At 40.0% G+C, this 21821-nt stretch overlaps 3 protein-coding genes across 12 annotated transcripts in view; 1 reads left to right on the top strand and 2 right to left on the bottom strand.

Moving 5' to 3' along the window:
- Positions 1 to 380: 380 nt before the first annotated feature.
- LOC138014203 (serine protease 23-like) lies at positions 381 to 9305 on the bottom strand. 5 transcript variants are annotated; one of them, XM_068861223.1, is made up of 3 exons: positions 9268 to 9305; positions 2028 to 2840; positions 381 to 952 (listed from the first exon to the last, which is right to left on the bottom strand). In XM_068861223.1, exons 2-3 carry the CDS (start codon positions 2774 to 2776, stop codon positions 529 to 531), a joined length of 1173 nt encoding a protein of 390 aa, XP_068717324.1. In that variant the 5' UTR covers positions 2777 to 2840; positions 9268 to 9305; the 3' UTR covers positions 381 to 528. The 5 variants fall into 5 exon arrangements, with proteins under 5 accessions (XP_068717324.1, XP_068717322.1, XP_068717321.1 ...); XM_068861221.1 differs by lacking the exon at positions 9268 to 9305 and adding an exon at positions 6981 to 7107; XM_068861220.1 differs by lacking the exon at positions 9268 to 9305 and adding an exon at positions 6926 to 7031.
- Positions 9306 to 13860: 4555 nt separating this feature from the next.
- LOC138060666 (uncharacterized) lies at positions 13861 to 15738 on the top strand. Its single transcript, XM_068906505.1, has one exon. The coding sequence runs from the start codon at positions 13970 to 13972 to the stop codon at positions 15308 to 15310; it is 1341 nt and encodes a 446-aa protein (XP_068762606.1). The 5' UTR covers positions 13861 to 13969; the 3' UTR covers positions 15311 to 15738.
- Positions 15739 to 17656: 1918 nt separating this feature from the next.
- The window catches only part of LOC138014206 (uncharacterized), a 6412-nt gene continuing 2247 nt past the window's right edge, over positions 17657 to 21821 (bottom strand). For 2 of the 6 annotated variants that reach the window (XM_068861231.1, XM_068861230.1), the window contains 2 exons: positions 21275 to 21325; positions 17657 to 20320 (listed from right to left, as the gene is read on the bottom strand). In XM_068861231.1, coding sequence (XP_068717332.1) covers positions 18908 to 20311 — 1404 coding nt within the window. In that variant the 5' untranslated portion in view covers positions 20312 to 20320; positions 21275 to 21325 and the 3' untranslated portion in view covers positions 17657 to 18907. Of the gene's footprint in view, positions 20321 to 20479; positions 20669 to 21274; positions 21326 to 21821 lie in introns of all 6 variants that reach the window. The other 4 variants (XM_068861228.1, XM_068861227.1, XM_068861225.1 and 1 more) reach the window with 3 other exon arrangements.

Raw genomic sequence — 21821 nt, 5'->3', positions numbered from 1 at the left:
GCAAAATCTGGGACGGTCGGGAAACTGCAAAATCCCCGATCGTCTGGGATTTTCCCGACATATGAAAACTAGGTTTTATTGGGGACTTAACTACGACTTGGTCGTCAAAGAAAACGCTGGAAAACAACAATATCATTGGTTAAAAGAGGAAACATAATCGTGCTGCACGCACATGTTTTTGCGGTGATCTGTACAGCAACGACGTGAAATCACCAAATTTGAGGTTTTGACGGCAACGAGAGCGTACAAATGTGAATCTTTCATTCCCTGTTTTTACTCTGAAACCGCTCATACCAATTTATTTTTAGGATACTTCGCCCACATTGTCCGACGCGAACGAAATGGGCCAATCGGGAAAAACGATGGAGCAAAGTTACATTTTGAGGTGACGTTTTCGTCGATCTCGTCGTCGCAGATTTTACGGTCCCTATTAATAAAAGCGAAGCCGAATTCTAAAAATATTTACTTTCAGTTCACGATACTGAAGAACTTGAAGAAACTTTCTCTCCATCTCCATGATGACGACCATTAAAACATACCTTGGCAACGGGCGTCTCTGCTCTTGTCGCGGCGTTTTCTTGACTGGCGCCGTCTTCGCCGTCTTTCCTTTATCACTTGTTTACACATCTCGCCTCCTTGACCCTTCATCCAGGTACAAATGTGATAGACGTCGCTCTCTTTTAAACGGAGAGCCGCATTGTAATTCACGACCCAAGCCCAAGAAGTGTAGCTAAAGAATGGGGTGTGATTTTTGCAGGTGATTCTCGGCGGGTACCTTCCGTATTTGAAGATGTCGCGGTTCCCAGAAAAAACGCCAACAACGTAGCGCTCAAATTTCTTGCCGCTATTTTTTCGCTTGTGAAGTTCATAGACGCCGGCGCCCGATGAGCCTCTCTCGGCGTCACAACAGTGAAACAGTAAGCTGGAGTTGAAGTCCAAAACTCGACAAGTTCTGAAAAAGACGGGAGAGTATTATGATGTGGCTGCACAACACTAGTTGAACATGAGAGTCTTTTCTCTTTTGTCACGAATTTTAGCTGGCAAGCAAATGAAGCGAAACGTAAAAATAACGACTTCAAATATTGAAGGAAGGTTAGAAAAACAGCAAATATGAATTTAGGCAGGGATGGGCAAAATTGAAGACGATTAAAATGGCACTGTAATAGCACTTATTCCTGCGCGATGACGCCTGACTAGCTAATTTCACCGCCAAGCCTCGAATTCGAAAATTAAACTTGTAAATCTTAGCATGAACTGAATCCGAAAGGACAAAACTTGTACAGAAAACCCACGTGTGAACAATATTGCACTTCCAGATAATTTTGTGCAAACGAGGCTTGGTGGTGAATTTTTGAGTGTATTACATCATCATGCATAAGGCCTATTGGGCTTTTTCAAACTGTTCAGCCAAACAGTTTTTCAAAGTTTCTCTTTGTTGTTTGTAATTTAAATTATGTATGCTCGACGTGACAGACTTTCATATAGGGAAGATATCGTTGACGTCACCTATTGTAATTAATGTGCCAACCAGAACCTCATTGGCTGTCGAAACAAAGGAACTTTTGTTCCTGTGGTTGGCATATTTGAATAACAAAAGCAATGTTTGTAAACAGATATCTTCCCAATTGTCACGAAGCTGTGATATATGTTGTTTAAAACTAATTTCTGGGTTAACGTTAATTTGCACAGCGAGAAGAGGCAAAGGATTGGTAGAACTGCACAAAATGAACTGCACTGTCGTGATACAGCAGCTCCAAGTAATTCAATCATTAATTGGGTTGCCTGAGCAAACAGCGATCTTCTCGTGTTGTAGGTGTTTAGTTGAATCCGAGCCACCAGGTATTATCATAAATTACACTTCCCTCCGGGTATTTCGGTGTCATTGAAACACCGGATAGAAGAAAAAGCAGCCCAGTTGTTGAACTAAGGCATATATACGCAGAGGAACTCAAGCTCGTGGTCAGTGCGGAAAGTTCGGCACTCTATCTTACCACTCGCTATCCCTGCCCCACAGCAAAATCGGTTACCTGTAAAGCACTGTTCCTTCATTTCTATCTTCATCAAATGCAGTAAAATGAATGGCTCTGTGTGCACAACCACCTCCGTAAGAGAATGTTTTACTTGGAGCTATAGGCAGGAAACAACGACTGTGGTTCTCAGCAAGCTTGATCAGTGCGTAGTCATACACCGTAGCGCTTACATCGCTCCCACTCTTCCACTGCCTGGGTATCTTTGTGTATCTAACACCATGCCATTCTGTAGTGCCATTTCGCAACAGGAAACCCACTCTCAAGTTCCTGTAACCTGGAACGTACTGACCTTCGTTGTGAAGGCAATGAGCCGACGTCAAAACATGCTGGGGAGAGATGAGGACCCCCGAACAGCCAGTAGAGATCATTACAGCAGCTTCAAATGGACATCTTTCGATGTACTTTGGGGGTATGACTTTGCGATCATCGTTTTGAAACACAAGTCTCCTTCTTCTGTGTTTTATCCATGTCACTGAAGGATTTCGACGCGACCATTTCAGGTTTTGGAACAAAGATTCCCCTGCGGTTAATTCAAAATTCAGTTGCTCCATGTTTTCGTTTTCGTTTTCGTTTTCAAGTGAAACTGTCCTCAACGGTGCCATCCGTAAATTCGGAACGTTGCGCTTTCCCAACACTTCTCTGTTACTCCGCCATGTGCTCGCTTCTTGAAGAGTGTTCTTCGAAAGACAGAGAAGTACCAAAATCCTTGTTGCAACCACAACAACCAATGCAATCGAAAAAGCCATGTTTCCAAACACCTCACTCAGTTAGAGGAGTCTCGTGAGAAGTTTGAACCAAAATTTCTTTGACCTGGAATAGAACATGATTTCGTTAAATATAACACTGAACCGTGACCACTTCATATGGCGAGATTACAAAATATTATAAAATCATATTAAAAAGGTCCTTTCGCTTCGCCAAAAAAGAATCTGCCTTCATATGATAAACAGTCTATTTGAAAAGAGAACAAAAGCATAAAGAAATGAACCTCAGAGGCTTTTGATGTCGCATTGTTTTAATGTCTGTCTTCAGAAGCGCTGAGATTTAATATCGTTCATCTTGTTGCCTTCTGTAAGCCCTATTAATCACTAATATGTAATTTTTTCTTTTCTTTCTCTTCAAATCTACAAGTGGACAGATTAATGATTAATCAGAGATCTCGGCCGACAAAGAAGGATGTTCTTTGAAAAAAATATCTCCTGGCTAGTATGATCATCATAAAGAACTTAATTTCCGACATTGCAAAGGAGGATCAGAGGTGCAAAAGCAAAATTAGCAAAAAAAAAACGCTTTGTTGCTGTCCTTGTAAAGTGAACGAAACAATTGAGAGATTTAGTATCGCGTTGACGGCAAACGGATAACGTCAGGCTGAATTTGCGTTTTGCCAAACTTGTTTGATTTTAATTAATTTCCTTTACCTTAGCTATTAGCTGTGGAGATCGAGAAAATTCACCGAAGGGAGAGACAAGTAGATGCCTGTGGTTTGCTGTTTGTCGTTTCACGTAAGCGCCAAGCTAGATCTTTCTTTTAGGACATGAGAAACTCAATTTCGTCCCCAGAGTCCTTTGGTCATCACCAAGAACACGGACTCTCTCCATGCACTTTCAATTTACGCGCAGTCGTAGTGAAGGTCCATTTTGGTAACGGTTGACAACCACTGTTGTTTCAAATTTCTGAGTGTGCGGCCAAAATCCGTGTTCTTGGTGCTGACCAAAAGAAAAGCGGACTCTGGGAACGAGATTGTGAGAAACTGAACAAACTACAAGAGACGGCTTTTTTTAGGCTTTTTCACTTGTTTTGAACACTGTTTACGTTAGGTAACACAAGAAATGGGACCCCAAAAGATAAAAGACTGAAGTATTTTTATGTAAGTCTAAAATGTCACAGCTTTATAAACACAAGTCTGCGCTACAGAATGGAAAAAAACTAAACTAAAAGGCAGCAGGGTGAACTCCTCCTCATACCAAGCCAGTGGTCTTTACCTTACGCATGCGCACAGCCACGCTATGAAAACGAGGTGTCTGGCCTCAAGCAAAGGCAGATCATTTGTCAACATGCAGCACGCTAAGAAAAAAACCCTTAAATGACAATCTCTTCGTGTTTCTCACCAGGAACCAACGACATGAACAAATTATAAACAGTATGCGCACGATGTCCTTGTTGGCAAAGGAGATAAAAATAAACTGGTGCAGAGATGAAGTATTCCCGGATTTCAGGCTAACAATGATCTTTTCACCCAACAAAAAGACAAACACAACAACAAACGTACCGATTGCGAAAAATTCAAACCTCTCTTTAAAATACGAGAACGTACGAGGCTTGCCTCAAGAAATCAATTCGTGGAAGAACTTTAATCATATGACAAGGATAAACCTGGCCTCTAGGAACGCAGAAATGCATTTCTTGGAGTGTGAGTTGGGGCAAAAACTGAATGGGAGGAGAGGATAAGAATGCATCCGCTATAATGTTGTGGAGTTCCGGCAAAATCGGATCGTTTACTAGTGAACGTAATCCCGACATGACGGATTTAAACTATCAGGAAGATGTGGTTTGTTATGTTATGGACTGTGGCATTTCTTATCTTCGGAAAAAGTACGTTCGACAGTTATTGTTAGATGGAGAGGGGTATGCTCTTATGCAACCTCTATGTGTGGCTGCGCAGAGATAAAATTTCAAACGTTTCAGTCTGGAATAGCGTGGGGATAAATTTACTCCACTATTGGTGGTCTCGAGGAGGATATCGTGTAACTGGAATTGACTCGATAGCCAATGGTCGAATTTAATCTAAGACGGGAATACGAGTTAAATGAGACCCCACTTCTGAATGTGACATTAAGAAATTATCGTTTCCACTAGCACAAAAAGTCCACTTTGTTAGATCTACTACTAGGTCAGAGATTATCCGTGTCGAAGAAGATGAGGAACAGTTACAAAACGAGGGACGAATATTAAACCTTAGTGTACTCTTCACACGACACTTTGCCCCATTTGGAATAACAAATGGTGGGTTTTGTTGAGGGAGGAAAACCAGAGTACTCGGCGAAAAACCCCCAGATTAGGGTGGAGAACTAGAAAGCCTGTTCTGGATTTGTAGTCCCAAACATTATACACGCTATTCCAAAACTGCCTCCAACCGCCTAATAAGGCACTCAACGGTTGTTGAAGAAAAATGTTGAATGCAAGGCTAAAGGCCAAAAACACGCCACATCACAAACAACTCATTCATGTTTGCTCACAGGGTCAGTGTGGATCAAGTGCTGTCATCTACAATGACTTCGAAACTAATGATGAAGGTAATAACCCCACAAGTTGCATTCACATTTGGCCATTCAATTACTTCAATTGATCCGAAACAAACTGTTTCCAATTTTCGATATCTTGAGAGATTGTCGATGAAACATCAAGATTCTGTTTGTTCAAGGATATTTCAAGCTGCTGTTTAGTGCACGACAGATTAAAAGATTATTAACAGAGTGCGACAGGGGAGATTGGCCTTTCCTTCTGGTTAGGTAGTATTTCTAAGCTGGAATTGTGTTTTTCCCCACAAAGTCATGACTCTTGAAAAAGAAAAAGTGTACGTACCTCTTCAACACGACAAAAGAGCCGGAATTAAGCTCGGTTGCAGATAGTGTGCTTGCTGCAAATTATCGCGCCTTGAGCCTTCAACGTGTGGTAAGTGACACTTTAAAAGGGGATTATCTTCTTGGTGGAGTTGAAAGCAAGGCGGCGTCACGCAATGCTAGTTTTTGGGTTAAGAAACTGTAGAGACCCAAGAAAATGACGTTTTCATCAAAAACTTTCACAATTCTTCTATAACCCAAATGCAAGACTGCATTAAGCGTAATGTCACTGAATGAAACCCGTACCTTTCCAAATATGGACCTGAGCTATGATACAGGTAGTCGAGTTTTGCCTTTTGAAGCAATTTCCTGTACACAGACAGAGACATCCACTTGAATTTGCGGTTTCCTTGTTAAATTATTTGATCGTCAAACCATTTTTGATTGTATGTTGACACTATAAAAACAGAAACTTAATCTACCTCCAAGACAGATATGGGCATGTGTTCTCAAGGTTAATTTCTTGGGGGCAATAGACTTCTGAAGCGAACGACAGATTAAAAGTCATATGATATTTCAGCACTGCCAACGTGTGCGTGTTTAAGCCGATCCGAAAACAATTACAGAGACCACCTGTCTTTATCCGCGCCAAAGTATTTGGCCGAGACGTCGTGTTCAAGTTTTTCGAGACGCGAGAAGATTATCGCGCGTTAATTCATCCGTTATTAAAACACTTCAGTTTTTGCCGAACATTCCGTGTTCAGTGCCTTTAAAACCTGACTTTAAGGGCTCTTTCTGGTTAGGGTATATAAAATCAATTTCCTTCTCATGGAGGAATTGTTGAGAAAAGAACGATGCATTTTCCCCGGTAAGACAACCTCGATTATATTTCTGGTCGTTCCTTGGAAACTTTATGTAGACCATCCGTTGAAGGAGAGAGGCCTTCGGAATAAGATTGTGGTCAGCACTGCTACGACTAAGAGTTAACTACATATAAAGAGTCACAAGGTACCGCTTGTACTTAACACGGAGAGGAGTGGTAAATTAAATTTTTTCCACAACTATCCCGTAGGAAATTCATTTGAACTTCGACGAAATTTCCCAAAGCTCTTACTTCGAAACTTCCTTTCCCTTCCCTTGGAGCAAACCCCTGTCCCTGCCAAGTGGAATGTAGATATGATACTACGGTTGTTATCGTTGGAAAGAAGAGGGTTTTGAGTAGCTGCCAAAATGGCTCCAAATTCCACGTGATGAATGTGTCCACCTAATTTTTGAAAGAAATCATTGCCTTTGACATAGCTTCGCTTGGTAAGATTTTATCTCTTAAAGACTTACACTATTGGCTTTGTTACAGGCCTTAAATTCCAAATTGATCGCAAGTTAACTTTACCAACTTCCAAAGAACGGGAAACCTCCCGGCTCCTGCATGAACAGCCTGACTGCATCACTGATCGGGGGAACGAAATTGCTGTAGTTTCCTTTAAGCAATACCATTTGCCCATCATGAAGAAGGTGACTCATGGGCGAAAATTGTGAACGTGCGCCTTCATACACCCAGCCGTGACCAAGTTGAGCTTCACTTTTTAAGTGAAACAATACGATCTGTCATCCAGCTGAGAACTAGGTCAAACTGCGGCAACTCAGTGTATTTTGAAAAGAGCTGTTGTTATGACTGTGTTTGTTGCATTTCAGAGATCAGTTAGAGATAGTTGAGCCTAATGAAAAGAGTTGTTTGCTTTGTCCACCATTTTGTTGATTTCAAACAAAACTAAGATTATAGACACTGATATCTCCCTAGATGATGTAATTTGCGGCACGATTACCTTGTTGCTGTTGGCACCTTGAGTCCATTCTATTTACTTGTAGCGTTTTTTTCCCGCTCGGGCTGAAACAAATCTACGTACTTAGTAAAAAAATCACACAATTTACGCAAAAGTAGAGTGCCGGTAACTTCAGACCATTTTGACGCCTATTAATTGTCGAAATTTAGAATAATACTGAGGTAAATATACATTGCATGACGATTGACTAAGATAATTGTTTTCGTAAAAGAAGAAACTTTATTTGTACTCTATTCTTGGCTTAGCATTAATTTTATACAATACTTGGTATTAACTAATGACAAATTAGAGCCTAGCTGCTTGGAATAATCATAAGGGCTATCGCCAGGCTTCCAAACTTTTACTGTACTGTGCCGAGCAGGTTTTCCAAGAAATTAAACTACTAGAAAGACATACAATTAATGACGCAGCCAAGGCAAAAAAAAACGCACTTCAACACACGGCAACGGCAACCACAACGGAAAATAATGATATTGTTGGTTGAATGAGGAAGATAAATGGGTCACGCGGCACGAATTTTGAAACTTATCTTTGCCGTAGTCTGAAAAACAACGTAAAACAACCAAATTAAAACTTTTGACTTCATCGTGAGCATTTGACAGGGAATGTTTCATTCTGCACCTTTCGGCTTCAAATCCGTCGGCACCAATCACGTTTTTGAATACTTCGCACAGCTGTACAACTGAACTGAACGAGAGGAAATAATTATGAAATACTCTCGATAGCACAGTTGCCGTCGTCGTTTCATAAACTCTCGAGGAGTTCCAGTTTAAAATTACTTAACAACCTAAATACAAACTTGAACATGTATAGTGGCGGCGGTTGAAGAAAGAATGCAATGCTGTTATTGAGCAAAAATTAAAAAAACAGGGCAGGCTTTTCTAGAAATAAATCACTCGACTGTGTGGCGGAATTCGACGTTACCGAGCGCCGTAGTCTTCAAGCCTCAAATAAGTTTCCGCGTGGGCTCTCCACGCCTGCGCAAACCCTTAGCTTGTTCCTGGTCACCCCGGATCCCCGGATGTCCGCTATTGTTTGGCACAGGGGGTCTTTGCATTCTTTTGATGCATTTTGCGTAGTTGCTTTCCCACGCAAAAAAAAAATGTTTTGCGTCTTCAATGTAACTTTCTTTTCGTCCCACTTCCTGTTTTCAAGGCGAGTCTAAGTGAAAGTGTTTCCAACTAAAAGAGTTTTAAGAACAAAACTTTCGCCTTGCAAAACTGAAGACAACAAAGTGAACTCAAAATGGCTTAGTCGAGTTGACTTGCTAAAACTAACAGCATCAACAGCGACAGAAATTGCACTCTCGCGAATGTGGTGTATAATATAGACTATTCTTTTTTAACTGCGGTAAATTAATGAAGCGATGTATTTTTTCAATGTTCATCAGGGAAAATGAACATTTGACTTCGAGAACTGCATTCCTTCGTGACTGACTTAAATGACAAAATATAGTCATCTATCAAATATGAGTACCAACATGAACGAATGCTGAGTTGAACACATCGGGAAAGAAAGGAGAGACACAGTAAAATATAACAAATAAAGCAATCACGACTTTGGCGTAAAACGGCCGGTAAACACAAGAAAATAAAGAAAATCGCGTGACGAAAAATTGAGGGCGAAATAATATAAAACTGAGTTACAACTTTAAGCAGGATCCCATATGGCTCCTCAGTGTCTCAAAGTAATTTTTAGAAGTGCTTCAAAAACGAATTTACCCTTTGGAAACTTTTTACCTTTTCTCTTGAGCGTACTTCTAAACTCAGTATGAACGTGGAGTAACTTTTGAGGAATAAAGTTAAGAAATCGATTAATTAAGGAAAGACGACTTACCAATATATCCTCGTTCTTTCACGGCCACTTGAGAACTGAATAGAGCACTGCTGAATTATTCCCACCATTGCTTGTTATATAGTCTCGAGTTTATTATGTTTCCGGGGTGTTAATTGCCTGTCGCAGGTTTCGTGTCTGCTATCATTTTCATCACCTTTCTACGCCTCTATCACAAGTTCTGTACCTTTTAATCGCCAAACTTGAGCAGATTCTTTGTTTTCAGAAAAAATGAGTTGTTTTAAGTTTCGATGTTTTTTCACGCGAAAAGGCAGACTAAGTGATTCCCCAAAAAACATAAACGGAAGATTGCAGAGAGTGAAATAAAGAAAAAATGGGCGCTAGGTTATAGTAAAATGTTCAATACTTTAAAGAAAAGGCGGTTTTTTTATCAACGCACTTACGAGGGTGCTGGATTATGTGAAGAGCCTTCGACAAAAAATTGAATGTTTTGCGGTTTTCTCTGTTTAGTCAATCTGGCGTCATTTATCACATTACAAAGTGTTGTAATTTATTGAAAGTTTGGCAGTAATAAACACTGATCATTAACAATTGCTGTTTCAAAACATATTACTTCAAAAAAATGATTTAGCCAAGTGGAAAAAAGATGCTTTTTCTAGTTTAAGACTTTCCAGTGCAAACGCCCTCACATGTCATAAGGATAATGTCTCGCCCTCGGTGGGCCTCGGTGGCAAGTTTAGCCATAGGTTTATTAACGTAAATTAGCCCGCTGTGAAATGGCGGAGATTCAAAGGCCTGAAGGACAAACCAGCTGGAATCTCAGCTATTAGATATCTTTACGATGGTCAGGTTACCACGAAACTCAGATGACACCAAATTTGAATATCATTGTTTTTCATAGTTTTGTTCTTCAACAAGCCATTCAAGTTACCGCGATGTCTTTTAGGGGCTTTCGCGCACTATCTTAGCCCCTTTGTAGAATGCTTAAAGATGTCTTAACCAGAGAAAACGATGATGTAGTTTTTTTTTGCTTAAGATAATAGATAAAGTTTTTTTTTTACTTAAGACAATATTACTACAGTGTTAGCTTATTAACATCGGTTATTGTTGAAAGCAAGGATAGAAGTGAATTCGTTTTGACAAAATTAGGCGGCTAAACTAAAATTTGAAGAAAAGGCCAAAAATTTGTATGGATGACTCCTGCCAAAAAAGGGCTTGGATATCTTTTCCTAGGATCTCAAAGATAGCTGACGGCATGAAAAAAGGTCATAAAAATTGATTTCTGTTAATTTTAGCAGAGTAAGGTTGGATGGTTGGATGGTGGTAAAGGTCGCTCTGTCAGCTTCCGATTATATCAACTTTGGAACTGACGAAAAATCGAAGTTAAATAGCTAAAACCACACAAGAAAGCGAAAAAAAAAAAAAAAATTAAAAGAGTCATCTTTAGCTGGGGAAACTTTTCACACTTTGAACAAAAACGAGGGGCAAAAATTGCCGCGACGCTGACAGTGCAGTGACTGTGTCATGATTTCGTTCAGTTCTTCATTGGGCTCAGTGAGCTCGCAAATCGCGTTTGATTTTACGTAAAATAGTAACATCTTGTGGTCTGTACGTTTCATCCAGATGCCGAGTTTAAAGAATGGGAGTTTACCAAACGGAACTCACTCTCAAAAGAGTTTAGTTCGCTATAAAATGTGATATGGGAATAGTAATCGTGACTAAACATTAAGCATCTGATTTTGTTGTATAATAGCTTCCCTCGCTTTTCTACCAAAGCGTATAATAGGCGAGAATCCACTCCTCACAGGGTAGATATCAAGCCATATGGACTATTAAAATAAACTTATGGCAATTTACAAATTTGATCGACGAAAAAATCATTAACCTCAACACCGTCAGTTTATCATTTGAAGCAGGCAGCAGCCGATGTTGTCAATGTATTTTTGTAAGGCTAAAGCAATCTTGAACTGAAAAAAGCTGAGGCAAAATCAAAGCTTGCGAAGTGCCCTTCTCTTAAAAAATGAATTGCTTTCCGACTGCGGTTAAGAAATTCTTTATTGATAAGTTTCACTTAATCAGTACCTGCACTTTACAGCTCAGACCTACTTTACACAACAGCTTTCAAACTACTTTAAATTTTACTTAAAGGAATTTTTTGTCGAGTCAATTTTCACAATTTCAATCGTTAAAGCGATCTTATGGGTCCAGTGTTGGCGTTTCTGTCAATTATACATTTCCGGAAAGTCGTTAGATTTCAGTTCAGGCGCCATGTTTTGGACGGCGGTAGGTCAGACTTGTATTGTTCTGACGAATTTCTTTACTCTGTCGAACAATCTCACTCCATGGTGCCAAATTCAATAGCAAAATCTTTATTGGAAAAAGATAAACTAGAAAATTTGCAAATGCAAACGTTCGCCTTTTTTTATCATAGCAATAAAATAAAATAGACGGTATACTACAAGGGAAGAAAACCGATTCGTTTCTAACAGATGTGGCTAAGTAGCAAACCCTCAGGAAGCATCGAACTGATGTCTCTAATACCATGGGTTAGAATTCCGTCAAAGACGGTTAAATGTTTAAATCCTTCTTTGAAAACCTTAAATAACCAAGTTCAGGGCGGCAAGATCCCATATTTCTTCTATTCTCAGTCGAGTACACTTTTTTGTTTTATGGGCTGGAAACTGTATACGCATGATTGGGCTTTGAGTTATATTTATTTACACTTCCTCCAACGAGCCGTGAAAAACATTGCCTCGTTTTGTCAATACGAGCGGTAATAATGTTTTTCCGGATTTAAAGGGTCTATCTGGTTTTGTTCCAGAGTAAATAATTCAAAGCCACCATGACTCCCTTCCCACAGGGCAATACCCCGCTTTCAAGGCGTGGCCAAACAGCTGCTTTGTTTAAGTTGCGAAGTAAGAGCTTTTATTGTCTATTATCTCAGTTTTGTTCCCACGATTTTGGCAACTGATATTGTCTAATACACCATAACAAGATTTAATCATGGAGATATTTAAAACGGGTAGTGTTATTTCTGCTCTCCAATTTTGTGACATCTGCGAGTAAAAAACATATTATGTTAACAAACTTTTGCCTCATCTTGCCTTTACTCTGCCTAGGTATATAATTGAAATTCTTTCAGGCTGTTGTCCGATTTTGAATCTTTAAGCTTAAAAGACACTGGTTCTCCACATGTAGTTAAGTAAATCAGTATTCGCAATAATTCAATGCTTAAACTCCGACATGATTCGAATATTCGTCTTTCATCTCCCTACAGATTTAATACCACACGGTTTCTCAGTTTAAGGCCAGTTTACACGATACGATTTATAGGCCCGATTTATCGGCCCGACGGCGTCGGAGCGCAAATCTTGCGTGTATTTTGACAGCCGATGAACGACTGATTCAAAAAATCTTTTGCACTGCAGCAGATTTTTTAAAGTCGGGCCGACACTCTGAGAGAAACCGTTATGTCAATCAAACTGTATGCGAGTAGGTGACGCGCTCAGATACTTAAAAATGAAAGCGTTCAAAATGGTGGATACTAAAAAGACAACGGGAAGATCTTTGGAGGAAAAACTAAACGTTTTAAACAATTTACACAGTACGATATATCGGCCCGACAAAATCGGCCGACAAATCGTACCGTGTAAAGCCGGCCTTTCGAAGTTAACCCGCTCGATGAGGGGAACAGGTCTGTACTGACAGAGGATCGACAACAAACTCTTGGAAAAGTTAATCTTTAAACGAAGAGCAATCGTTTCACATAGGTTTTGCTTATCTTTGGTAGCATATATTTTTATGTTTTTTGACAAAATGAATTTATTTATTAATTAGTGCGTGGTTGGAGTGCAACTGAACAAAGATTATTGCCATAAAACGTTGTTCGTTCTAAAGCCGTGTTCCAACAAAAACTGCCATGATACAAACTTAAGTGTGCTTATTGAAAGTTAAAGAGTTCGAAAAAAATATTCAAGACATAGCTTTGCAACAAAAGAAAAGACAAAATTAATGCAACTATTCTACAACATGATAACTGAATTATGGAATTCATAATAAAGTTTGTTACGCTTTCAACCATCGAGGAGAGATCCCCATGTGTACAGATGAGTTCTTCACAAGTAACAAAAGGAAAAGCTTAAAAGGTCAAGTGGCAGAACTTATAATGTTGAAATCAACAATTATTAGGAAAATAAAATCACAGATAAGGCAAATGGAAAATTGATTGACTTTCCCAAATTTGTACCGACGCGTTGCAGTTGTAAGAAGGCAGGTTGAGTTCTTGTACAAGTAAGGTTCTCATCCGATTGACTGCTGTGCTTTTGAGTGATCAAATCGCTTGCAAAAAGCTGTCATAAACTACGCTGACGCTACTTGTCATCCCGGAAGGAGGGCTCACCTCAGCAATTAGCCTTTTATTCCTACAGATATTGATTTTGAACTAGTTTGACAAAGATTGATACATAGTAATCAATCTCGAGGATAGTTTCTTAGGTAGATTTCTTCATATGTTTATATTGTGGGAGGATCGCATTGTCATTATCTTGACAATCCAACCACCTGTTTGGATATGGAAAAATAACTTATCTCAATTGTGGCGTCATCACTCAATCTTGCTTAGTTTCTAACAAAAATCAGTCCATAATCAGAAAATAATGGAGGCGTTTTCCCAAGAAGTAGAAAGTAAGATAGTACAAATTTGGATACTCTTTGAGAATCCACCTCGAAGAAGTTCACACTTCAGATGACACGTTTGTTTGTTTGGCTTGTGTTTGTTCAATTTTTTGCTGCGTTATCGCTCATGGCTACACATTTTTATTTATCTTTGGAAGAAGGAGATGATAAGCCTTTCCAAGCAAGACTTGTAAGTGTGACAAGTTCTTCGCAGGGTCGTGGAACAGAAGGAAATGCCAAATTAAAGGAAGAACAATTGGATGATGAGGTGGCCAAATCCTCTGTGCAGACTTCACGACGTTTATACTTAACTTATCAACCCCCCGACGGCGGCTGGAACAATCATCGCATAGCCATTGAAAATGCACTCGTTATGGCTAAATTACTCAATAGGACGCTGATAGTACATCCGGTTGCTTCGCACGACAAAGCAATTTCTTTGCGGAAGAAAAACCTCGCGCAATGGAGAAATTTTGAAAGACAATGGGGCATCAATTGGGTGTACAACAATATGACCGAGAGAGATCTGGCACCAATTTCCGAAGTGCTAGACCTTAAGCGCATGCGTAACATAGTGGATGTTTTCGAGGTAAAAACGAATCACAAAAAGTTTTTAGAGTATTCTTCAAATTTGAAATGGTACATAGTGTGTCATTCTGATGCGCTGGGCTTTTGGGTCGATTCTATTCCCGAGGGAAACGAAACGCTGATCCAAAGAATCGACTTCGTCGCGAACAACAGTTCGAGGAGTGTTCGGGCGTGTCCAGCAGAAATGAGACGACACAAACAAACGAGGAAGCCGGTTATTAGAAGAATTTTAGATGAACTTCAAAATGTAAAAGCAGATATCATATACTTGTCTCAGGACACTAGCTATAAGGCATCCGTTCGATTATTCAACTTGGAGAAAGCTCGTGAAGCACAGAAATGGATTTTCGAAAACCTGGTATTTTCACCTCAAGTCTACGAAAAAACGTTTCAAATACTGAGCATTTTGCCTCGGCCATTCAACGCCATTCACGTCAGAAGGACAGACCATAAAGTAAGCTCTAGCAAAACGCCTTCTCACTGGCTAGAGCGCATGGCAGTCAGAAATTTCTTGAACGTTTCCACAGCCTTATTTGTAGCAACAGACGAACCAAACCGACAATGGTTCGAACCTTTTTACGAAGCTGGTTATCAATTATACTTTTCTGATGAATTTTTAGAGCCGTCCGAGAACTCGTTTTATATGGACATCCGGGGCCTTCACGATCAATTGATTTGCATTCACGCTTCGTTGTTTGTGGGCTCAAAGAGTTCGAGTTTCAGCGGTTTTATTCACCGGTCCAGGCGCGAAGTTATGACGAAGAATGGGTTGGTCTTGAGTCACATGCCCGTAGGTTGGTTAGGACATAAAATAAAAACATGAATGGGAGAAACCGTGCATGAGACTACAGCTTTAGTCGCAAATGGTCCTAGAATGATGTAAGAAGCCTCTCAGCTAAGAACCACGGGCATACAAAACTACCATAGTAGATCTACTCAAAAGCTATAATTAGACGAGCTTTTTTCAATAAGACCATTCTCAATCCAAGACTGGGTAAAAATTAATTACGTTACGGGAGAAGTCTGATGGTACGATTTTTTCATATGCAAGTAACAATACGCCTTCCCTGCTAGCAGGTCTCTTTTCTTTTGCGTTCGCTGGGTTGAAGAGTACGGGAGAATAGACCTCTGCCATTGGTCGAAACTCGCTTTAATCCAACCGCCGTCCACAACCTTGGACGGCGCTCTTCAAACCGCATGCCCAATGATATGTTTGCAGACTGTGACTTGAGCCCACTGTGTCTCACGCATTCCTTTACAGTTATTCCGCTGCTGTTAAGTGAGCCCACACAACATGAAGTATGACGTAAGGATTCGGTCGCTAAGTAACCGCCTTGCATGCTCAACAAAGTGAAATTCGACCCATGGCACAGGTCTCTTCTCCCGTACTCGTCAACCCAGCGAACGCAAAAGAAAAGAGACCTCTTCTAGCAGGGAACAATACGCCATGCTTTTCGACCATTTTACACGCGCACGACACGATTTGTGGTGAACTGGTGGTAAGCTATTCGCTTGCTAAAGTTGTAAGTAGAAATCGTACCATCTGAACATTGCCCTTAACCCTCTGATTACTACCTGGCAAAATACGTCCAGCTTTATCCACGGTCCCATCTACCCCTTGTGACGTCATCACTTTTAACGGTCAGGAACAGCTTTGTCCACTAACTTGTGCAGGGAGAAGAGATCTTTCAAGCTATACCAGAATGAGCACAATTCAGTCAAGGAAACTGGAGAAACGGCCAAAAAAACCATGTAATACTGACCTGAAAATCTCCATGAAAAGCTTGCTCCATTACCCACCTACCTTTCTGAGCACCTAATTCTAAGATGATGAAGGGTTTCTCAGAAACTCTTCCCACCAAAATAAAGCCTACCAAATGCCCAGCAAGTTGAAAAAAAAATGAGGCAAGGAAAGCGAAAAGAGAGGGAAGGAGAGAAAGCGAAAAGTGAAAGTCGAAAGTGTTGTGCTACTTTTAAACCCAAAAACTGTCGAAATTTTGCTTTCTGCGCATGCCCGAACTTTGCAAGCGCTTATTTTGCACCTGGCTGAAAAGGCCGCGGAGTGTACAACCTGGAAACGGGTTTGTAGGGAGATTTAGCTCTTAAACAGCACGACAGTGACCAAAAAACCCCTCAACTAGCTTCAAAACGTGTTTTTCGGCCAAATCTCTGGTAGCCAAAGAGTTAATTAAGGCTTAAGATTGGTTGCAGAGGTGTGGTTTCACTTGAGATAATTAATTAGGGAGCTTAAGCAAGCGCGTTTTTGAGACGCGGACGGCAACCGGAAGTGAGCTGTTTTCCCGTTTAACGTGTCTTTACATAACCACATTTACATTACTAAGTATCTTTTCTCAATTAGAGATGATTAGTATAAAAATCTGAGAGACACCACTAACCTGGCTCACGAAATGTCCTTTTCCGGTTGCCGTCCGCGTCTCAAAAACGCGCATGCTTAAGCTCCCTATTTGAAAAATTGACTCGATCGGCAAGAACGCTGTAACACCGATGTATCGAAGTGATGGGATCCTAATGACGTCCAACTTCGTTTGAGTGGGGATGGGAGAAGGAGAGGGGAGGGGACGGGAGGGTATATCAATATTCATGACAGTGAGGCAGAGAGAACAAAAACAACAGAAACAAGTTGCAACGAATGTGAAAGATATTAGCGTATCATCCACTTTCTTTTGTCTTTGTCCTCTAAAACTCTCTTTCAAGCTGAATTTTAGTACATCGAAAGTGGCCTATGAAGACGCTATTAGAACGAAAGAATTTAGTGAGCAAAACAATAGCTCTGCACGTACGTTTGTAACTTTTGCACATTTCGTTCCCGCTCTCAGCACGTATTTGGGAAAACGACAACGGTAGATTTTCTCTCTTACTATGAATACTGTCCCTACAACTTTTTGTCAGTGCATGCTTCAGCTGGTTCAAAGAAGTTGAACACACTAAAACAATCACCAAAACGTTTGAAAAGCGCGAAGATGCATTTTCTTTCATCTCCCTGTTGTTTTGCAGAAGGCGGCGGCGAAAAAATACGATTGAAATATGAAACGCCTTTGTACAACGGGCAAAACCGTTGTTTTATCGAATTAAACAAGCATCTTTGTGGGGGTGTCGTTGTTAAGCTCTCTCTTTAATCTTTGGTAGAAACTAACCAATCACAACATTGTTCCGTACCGTCACTTTCATTTTATATTTAAAATATGCAATAAATTTCTGATATATGTACTCTACTTATGTTACAATAGACATGAAATTTTCAATATAACATTTCCTTATAAACAAAAATATACTATTTTACTTGAAAAGATCTATAGTTTCTTGAAGGGGAAACTGGACAAGAGCTTACATAACAGAACCTTCTCTAAAATATCCATTTTCCAAGGTTATGATATTTTCCTCTGTATTTCAGACTAGAGATTACTTGACTTATAGAGAAAATATAAATTTGCTGGAGATTTTTCTTTTTTTTTCTTAAAGAAACAGGCCATTAATTTTTCACTCGCCTAAAGCCTGTTTTTCACAAGCGACACAAGCACGGCGCAAGCTGTGATGTTCGTCCAATGAAAAAGATCGATCTAGATTCCACTCGTAGCACCGCGTTGTAAGAGAGAACATGGAACTAGTGAATCTTTGTCTCTGGTAGCTTTTACCAATCAAAATACACTCAACAAAATTACTCGAATCTAATTGCGCGAGAAAAGTACAGTTTTATCCCAAATTGTACTCTGTAGCATTCTTAATTAATAGTTGCTATATGGCAACTAAGCGCGATAAAAATCAAAATGGTAGTTTTTCTATTTTCAATGAAAACAGCGGGCATATTCTAAAATGAAACGTAACAAATTATAGTACAAACAAGAGTACTTTCATGAACCTCGAAAAAACTTTGTTGAGTGCATAAAAAACGATTAATCGCACGATCTTCTCGTACAATTAGGAACAGATATTAGATATTCGTGATGTTTTTAAAGTTTTCGTACTACTCTCGCAATTATGCGAACTTTCTAAACATCACCTGTATCCATTAATCCCGAATTGTCGAGATCATGCGACTTTCTGTGCTAATTCTGATTGGTTAGAGCGAGTTTCAATCGAGTGTCACCAAAACCAAAACCAAAGTAATTACTTTGGCCAATCAAAAGGGACGGAGAAAATCCCGCAAACCAATCAAAACTCGAAGTAATTACACATAGCCGACACAAAGCGCGGGAAAATGTCCTCGCACAAGCAACGATTGGTTTTGGTTTCACTTCTGATTGGTTGAAAAAATGGCGCGAGAACTTTGAACCAATCACTGAGTGAAATAAATGCAAAACCAAAGCAATTCGCCAATTACTTTCGACACTCAATTGAAAACCGCTCTAAATGGACCTTGAGAATTTGATTGGTTCCAAACGGTAGCTTTCTTTCCTTTGCCCTACCTGCGCTTACCGCGTTTAAAGAAGCGATTCCTGAACGGTGCAGAACTATAGTAACCTTGTGACAGCGACGTTGAATGAGTGGAATTGATTGGAATGATCTTGGAGCTCAAGCCACTGACTTCATCGTCTGTTATAATATCATATTCGGCCAAACCTCGTGAAGGAAGTGAGGCACTCTGTGTAATGTTTATCTGAGACATAGCTCTGCGAGCAAGAGCGTCTGTAAAGTACTTGCATTCTAAAAAGTTCCTCATTTCAAGCTGGTTCATGATGTTTTCCCGCCATTTTTTGCTTGGAGAGCGTTTCGGGACGTGGGTGCCCATCCGAGATGTACCACATCCGGGAGATGAGGAATCCTCGCTTTCCCTCAGCTTTTCTTCTGCAAGAGTTCTTTGTCGATTTAGATAAGTAACCGCTAAATTCGCAATGCTGCCCGGTTTAAGAGGATTTTCTTTAACTTCTTGCGTCTTAACGTTGGTTGTAAAATGATTTCTTATCGCAAGAATCAGCTCTGATCTACAAATTGGTTCAAAGTCCAAGTCTAATGAACTGGTGTTCAAAATTTCGCTCTGTGGCCGAAGGTCGCCGCATTTATTCAAATAGTCCGCCAATTCTCGGTTTATTCGCACCTTACTCCGACATCTCTGTTCGTCGGATTGAAGCTGTGAAAACCGCTTCGTCTGAGCGCTGTTTCGTTGTTGTAGTTGCCACAGGACGTTATCCCTCCACCAAAACCTTTCAGACCCGTTGATATTGGGTAAGCTGTGCACGACTGGAGGACTGGAACTTGAAGAACTTTCATCTTCTGCAGTATCGTCTGAAAGCTTTCGAGAACAGCATTTATTGAGTTTGTTTTGAATATCGACGCGGACAGGGGGGATATCGGGCAAGAGCAAAGAAAGGTCCAACTCTGGTATTTCAGTGTTATCAAATGGAGTGCTATGTGATGGATTTCCAGCAAAAAAATCTTCTTGAGACGAGGGGATAATAATATAATCATTGTAGTTTGCTTGCGTTCTTGGATGATAAATAATCGGTTGTTGTTTAGGAGTTTCACATGCACTCAAGTCTACGCTAATGATGTCATAATCGACTGCAAAATCTTGTTTAGGTTTCTGTGCCTCTACTTCGAGAAGACACCGTTGACACCGACAGCGTTCAACCTCATCATCTCCAAAATAACCGGAATTCACCAGTTCCTCGCTAAAAAGTCCGCTCTCTGAGCTGCTGCTACTGAAATTACGACCGTGACTATCCTTGCGTGACTTCTGAGACGAACGTGACAATTTGCGTGACCTCCATCGACGAGAAGTTTTCTTTGATGTCGCAGGATTGCTCGAGTCGCCCCAACTTGAATCAATGTTTTTGAGAACATGGAGGTAGGAGTTAACCACATACATTACAGCTGACTAAAAGAACAAAAAAGAAATCAGTTAAAGGTTGTTAAAGGGAGTACTGTTTCTTCACTGCTAATCTTTGAATTATGGTGAGGTCACACAAGTCAAGAAAAATTACACCAATCACCCAATAAAATTTGGTAGGGTAGGAAAAACTGATTATAACCTTGCCTTATTTCCACCAGCTCCTCCCTTCCCCCATGTATCTTCTAATAAATGACCATTCTCTTTGCTACGAATATGAAATGAGCTAAATAAAAGTAATGGGACATGACTGTATGATATACAGGGCAATTTTTCCTTTGTCACTTCTTGAGAGTGGCAAAGCCACTGTGCCTCATCAAAATCCATTCTGATTCTCTGTACAACAAAATTAAAAAAGGATAAATTGAGAAAAAAAACCCAGCATTTTAGCAATTTAATTTACAAATTTGCACTTGCAGTTAACAGAGTGTTGCATGTAATATTCTTGATTCAAATGAATTCTCCCTTTTTAGAACTTGATCCATGGCCATGGCCAACAAAACAGTTTCTTAAATGTTTGGCTAACAGTAGCATCATACTCTTGAAAGTAACAGTAGTAGTGGAGACAGCAACACATCCTATTTTATTGACAGATGAGCTAACAAAATTTACATGTAATGCACACTACACGTCATGAATGCAGTAAGTCAAGGGATGAGTCAACGAGAGTGGTGGCAAATGCCACTTTCAGATAAAGATCAAGGCCAAGGTGTGGCCAAGGTGTGGCCATGTGCCATGGTAATAAGCAGGAGGGCGTGGAAGCCTGCAGTCAACCTCTTTGTTTATAAGGGCCAGCTGAGAGAGGAAAATTATGGCTTGAATGGCAAAAAAGATAGGTCAACAGACAATATGGTTGCATTAAAATGAAGTGTACATCAGAATGGAAAACAAATCAATGACAGTAAAGAAAAATGTGAGAAGAGGAAGCAGCGTATTACTTACTTATTATCCCTTTCATCCCTGAAGAGGCCCCCCATTGAGGAGTAAAATCGTCTGGGTTAGACAGAGTAAAATCTATAAGTGTCACTCTTATGAGAGAGAGGGTTAATGAAAAAAGGGGCATCTTTGCAACAACATACTCTAATATTTGGACTCAAGCTCAAAACACCAGCTTTTAGTATAATTACATAGATGATTATTGAAAATTCTCTAAGATGATTGGTCACACTTGAGGCAGTTAAATTATGCCATAATAACCTAAGCGTTTTTTTCAAAATGGCTGCAAGCAGTTTTGTTGAGGTGACAGACAAAGAAATTATTATAATCTTATTGTTTTACAGAAAGTGCATATTTTTTCTAATAATCACCTATTATTATTCACCTCAGGCTCGGTGAATATCTGTGAATAAAAACCTAAAATTTGTCTTGGTTTTCTTCACTGATATTTATCTCATCTTTGATGGTTTCCTGGACTCATTTGATACAACCAAGTTTCTGTGTCACACTCATGCACTGGCACATCACCAAATGACCAAAATCTATTCGGAAA

The sequence above is a fragment of the Montipora capricornis genome, chromosome 8, assembly GCF_036669925.1.
Source record: "Montipora capricornis isolate CH-2021 chromosome 8, ASM3666992v2, whole genome shotgun sequence".
Lineage (NCBI taxonomy): Eukaryota > Metazoa > Cnidaria > Anthozoa > Scleractinia > Acroporidae > Montipora > Montipora capricornis.
The sequence above is the reverse complement of the archived record's forward strand: the minus strand, read 5'-3'. Positions and strand labels throughout refer to the sequence as shown.

Bases quoted from the DNA above. Each gene is read 5' to 3' on its own strand.
- LOC138014203 (XM_068861223.1), bottom strand. From the start codon at position 2,776: ATGGCTTTTTCGATTGCATTGGTTGTTGTGGTTGCAACAAGGATTTTG. The intron at 953-2,027 runs GTAACCGATTTT...CGTCTTTTTCAG, and splicing joins GAAGGAACAGTGCTTTACAG to AACTTGTCGAGTTTTGGACT.
- LOC138060666 (XM_068906505.1), top strand. From the start codon at position 13,970: ATGACACGTTTGTTTGTTTGGCTTGTGTTTGTTCAATTTTTTGCTGCG.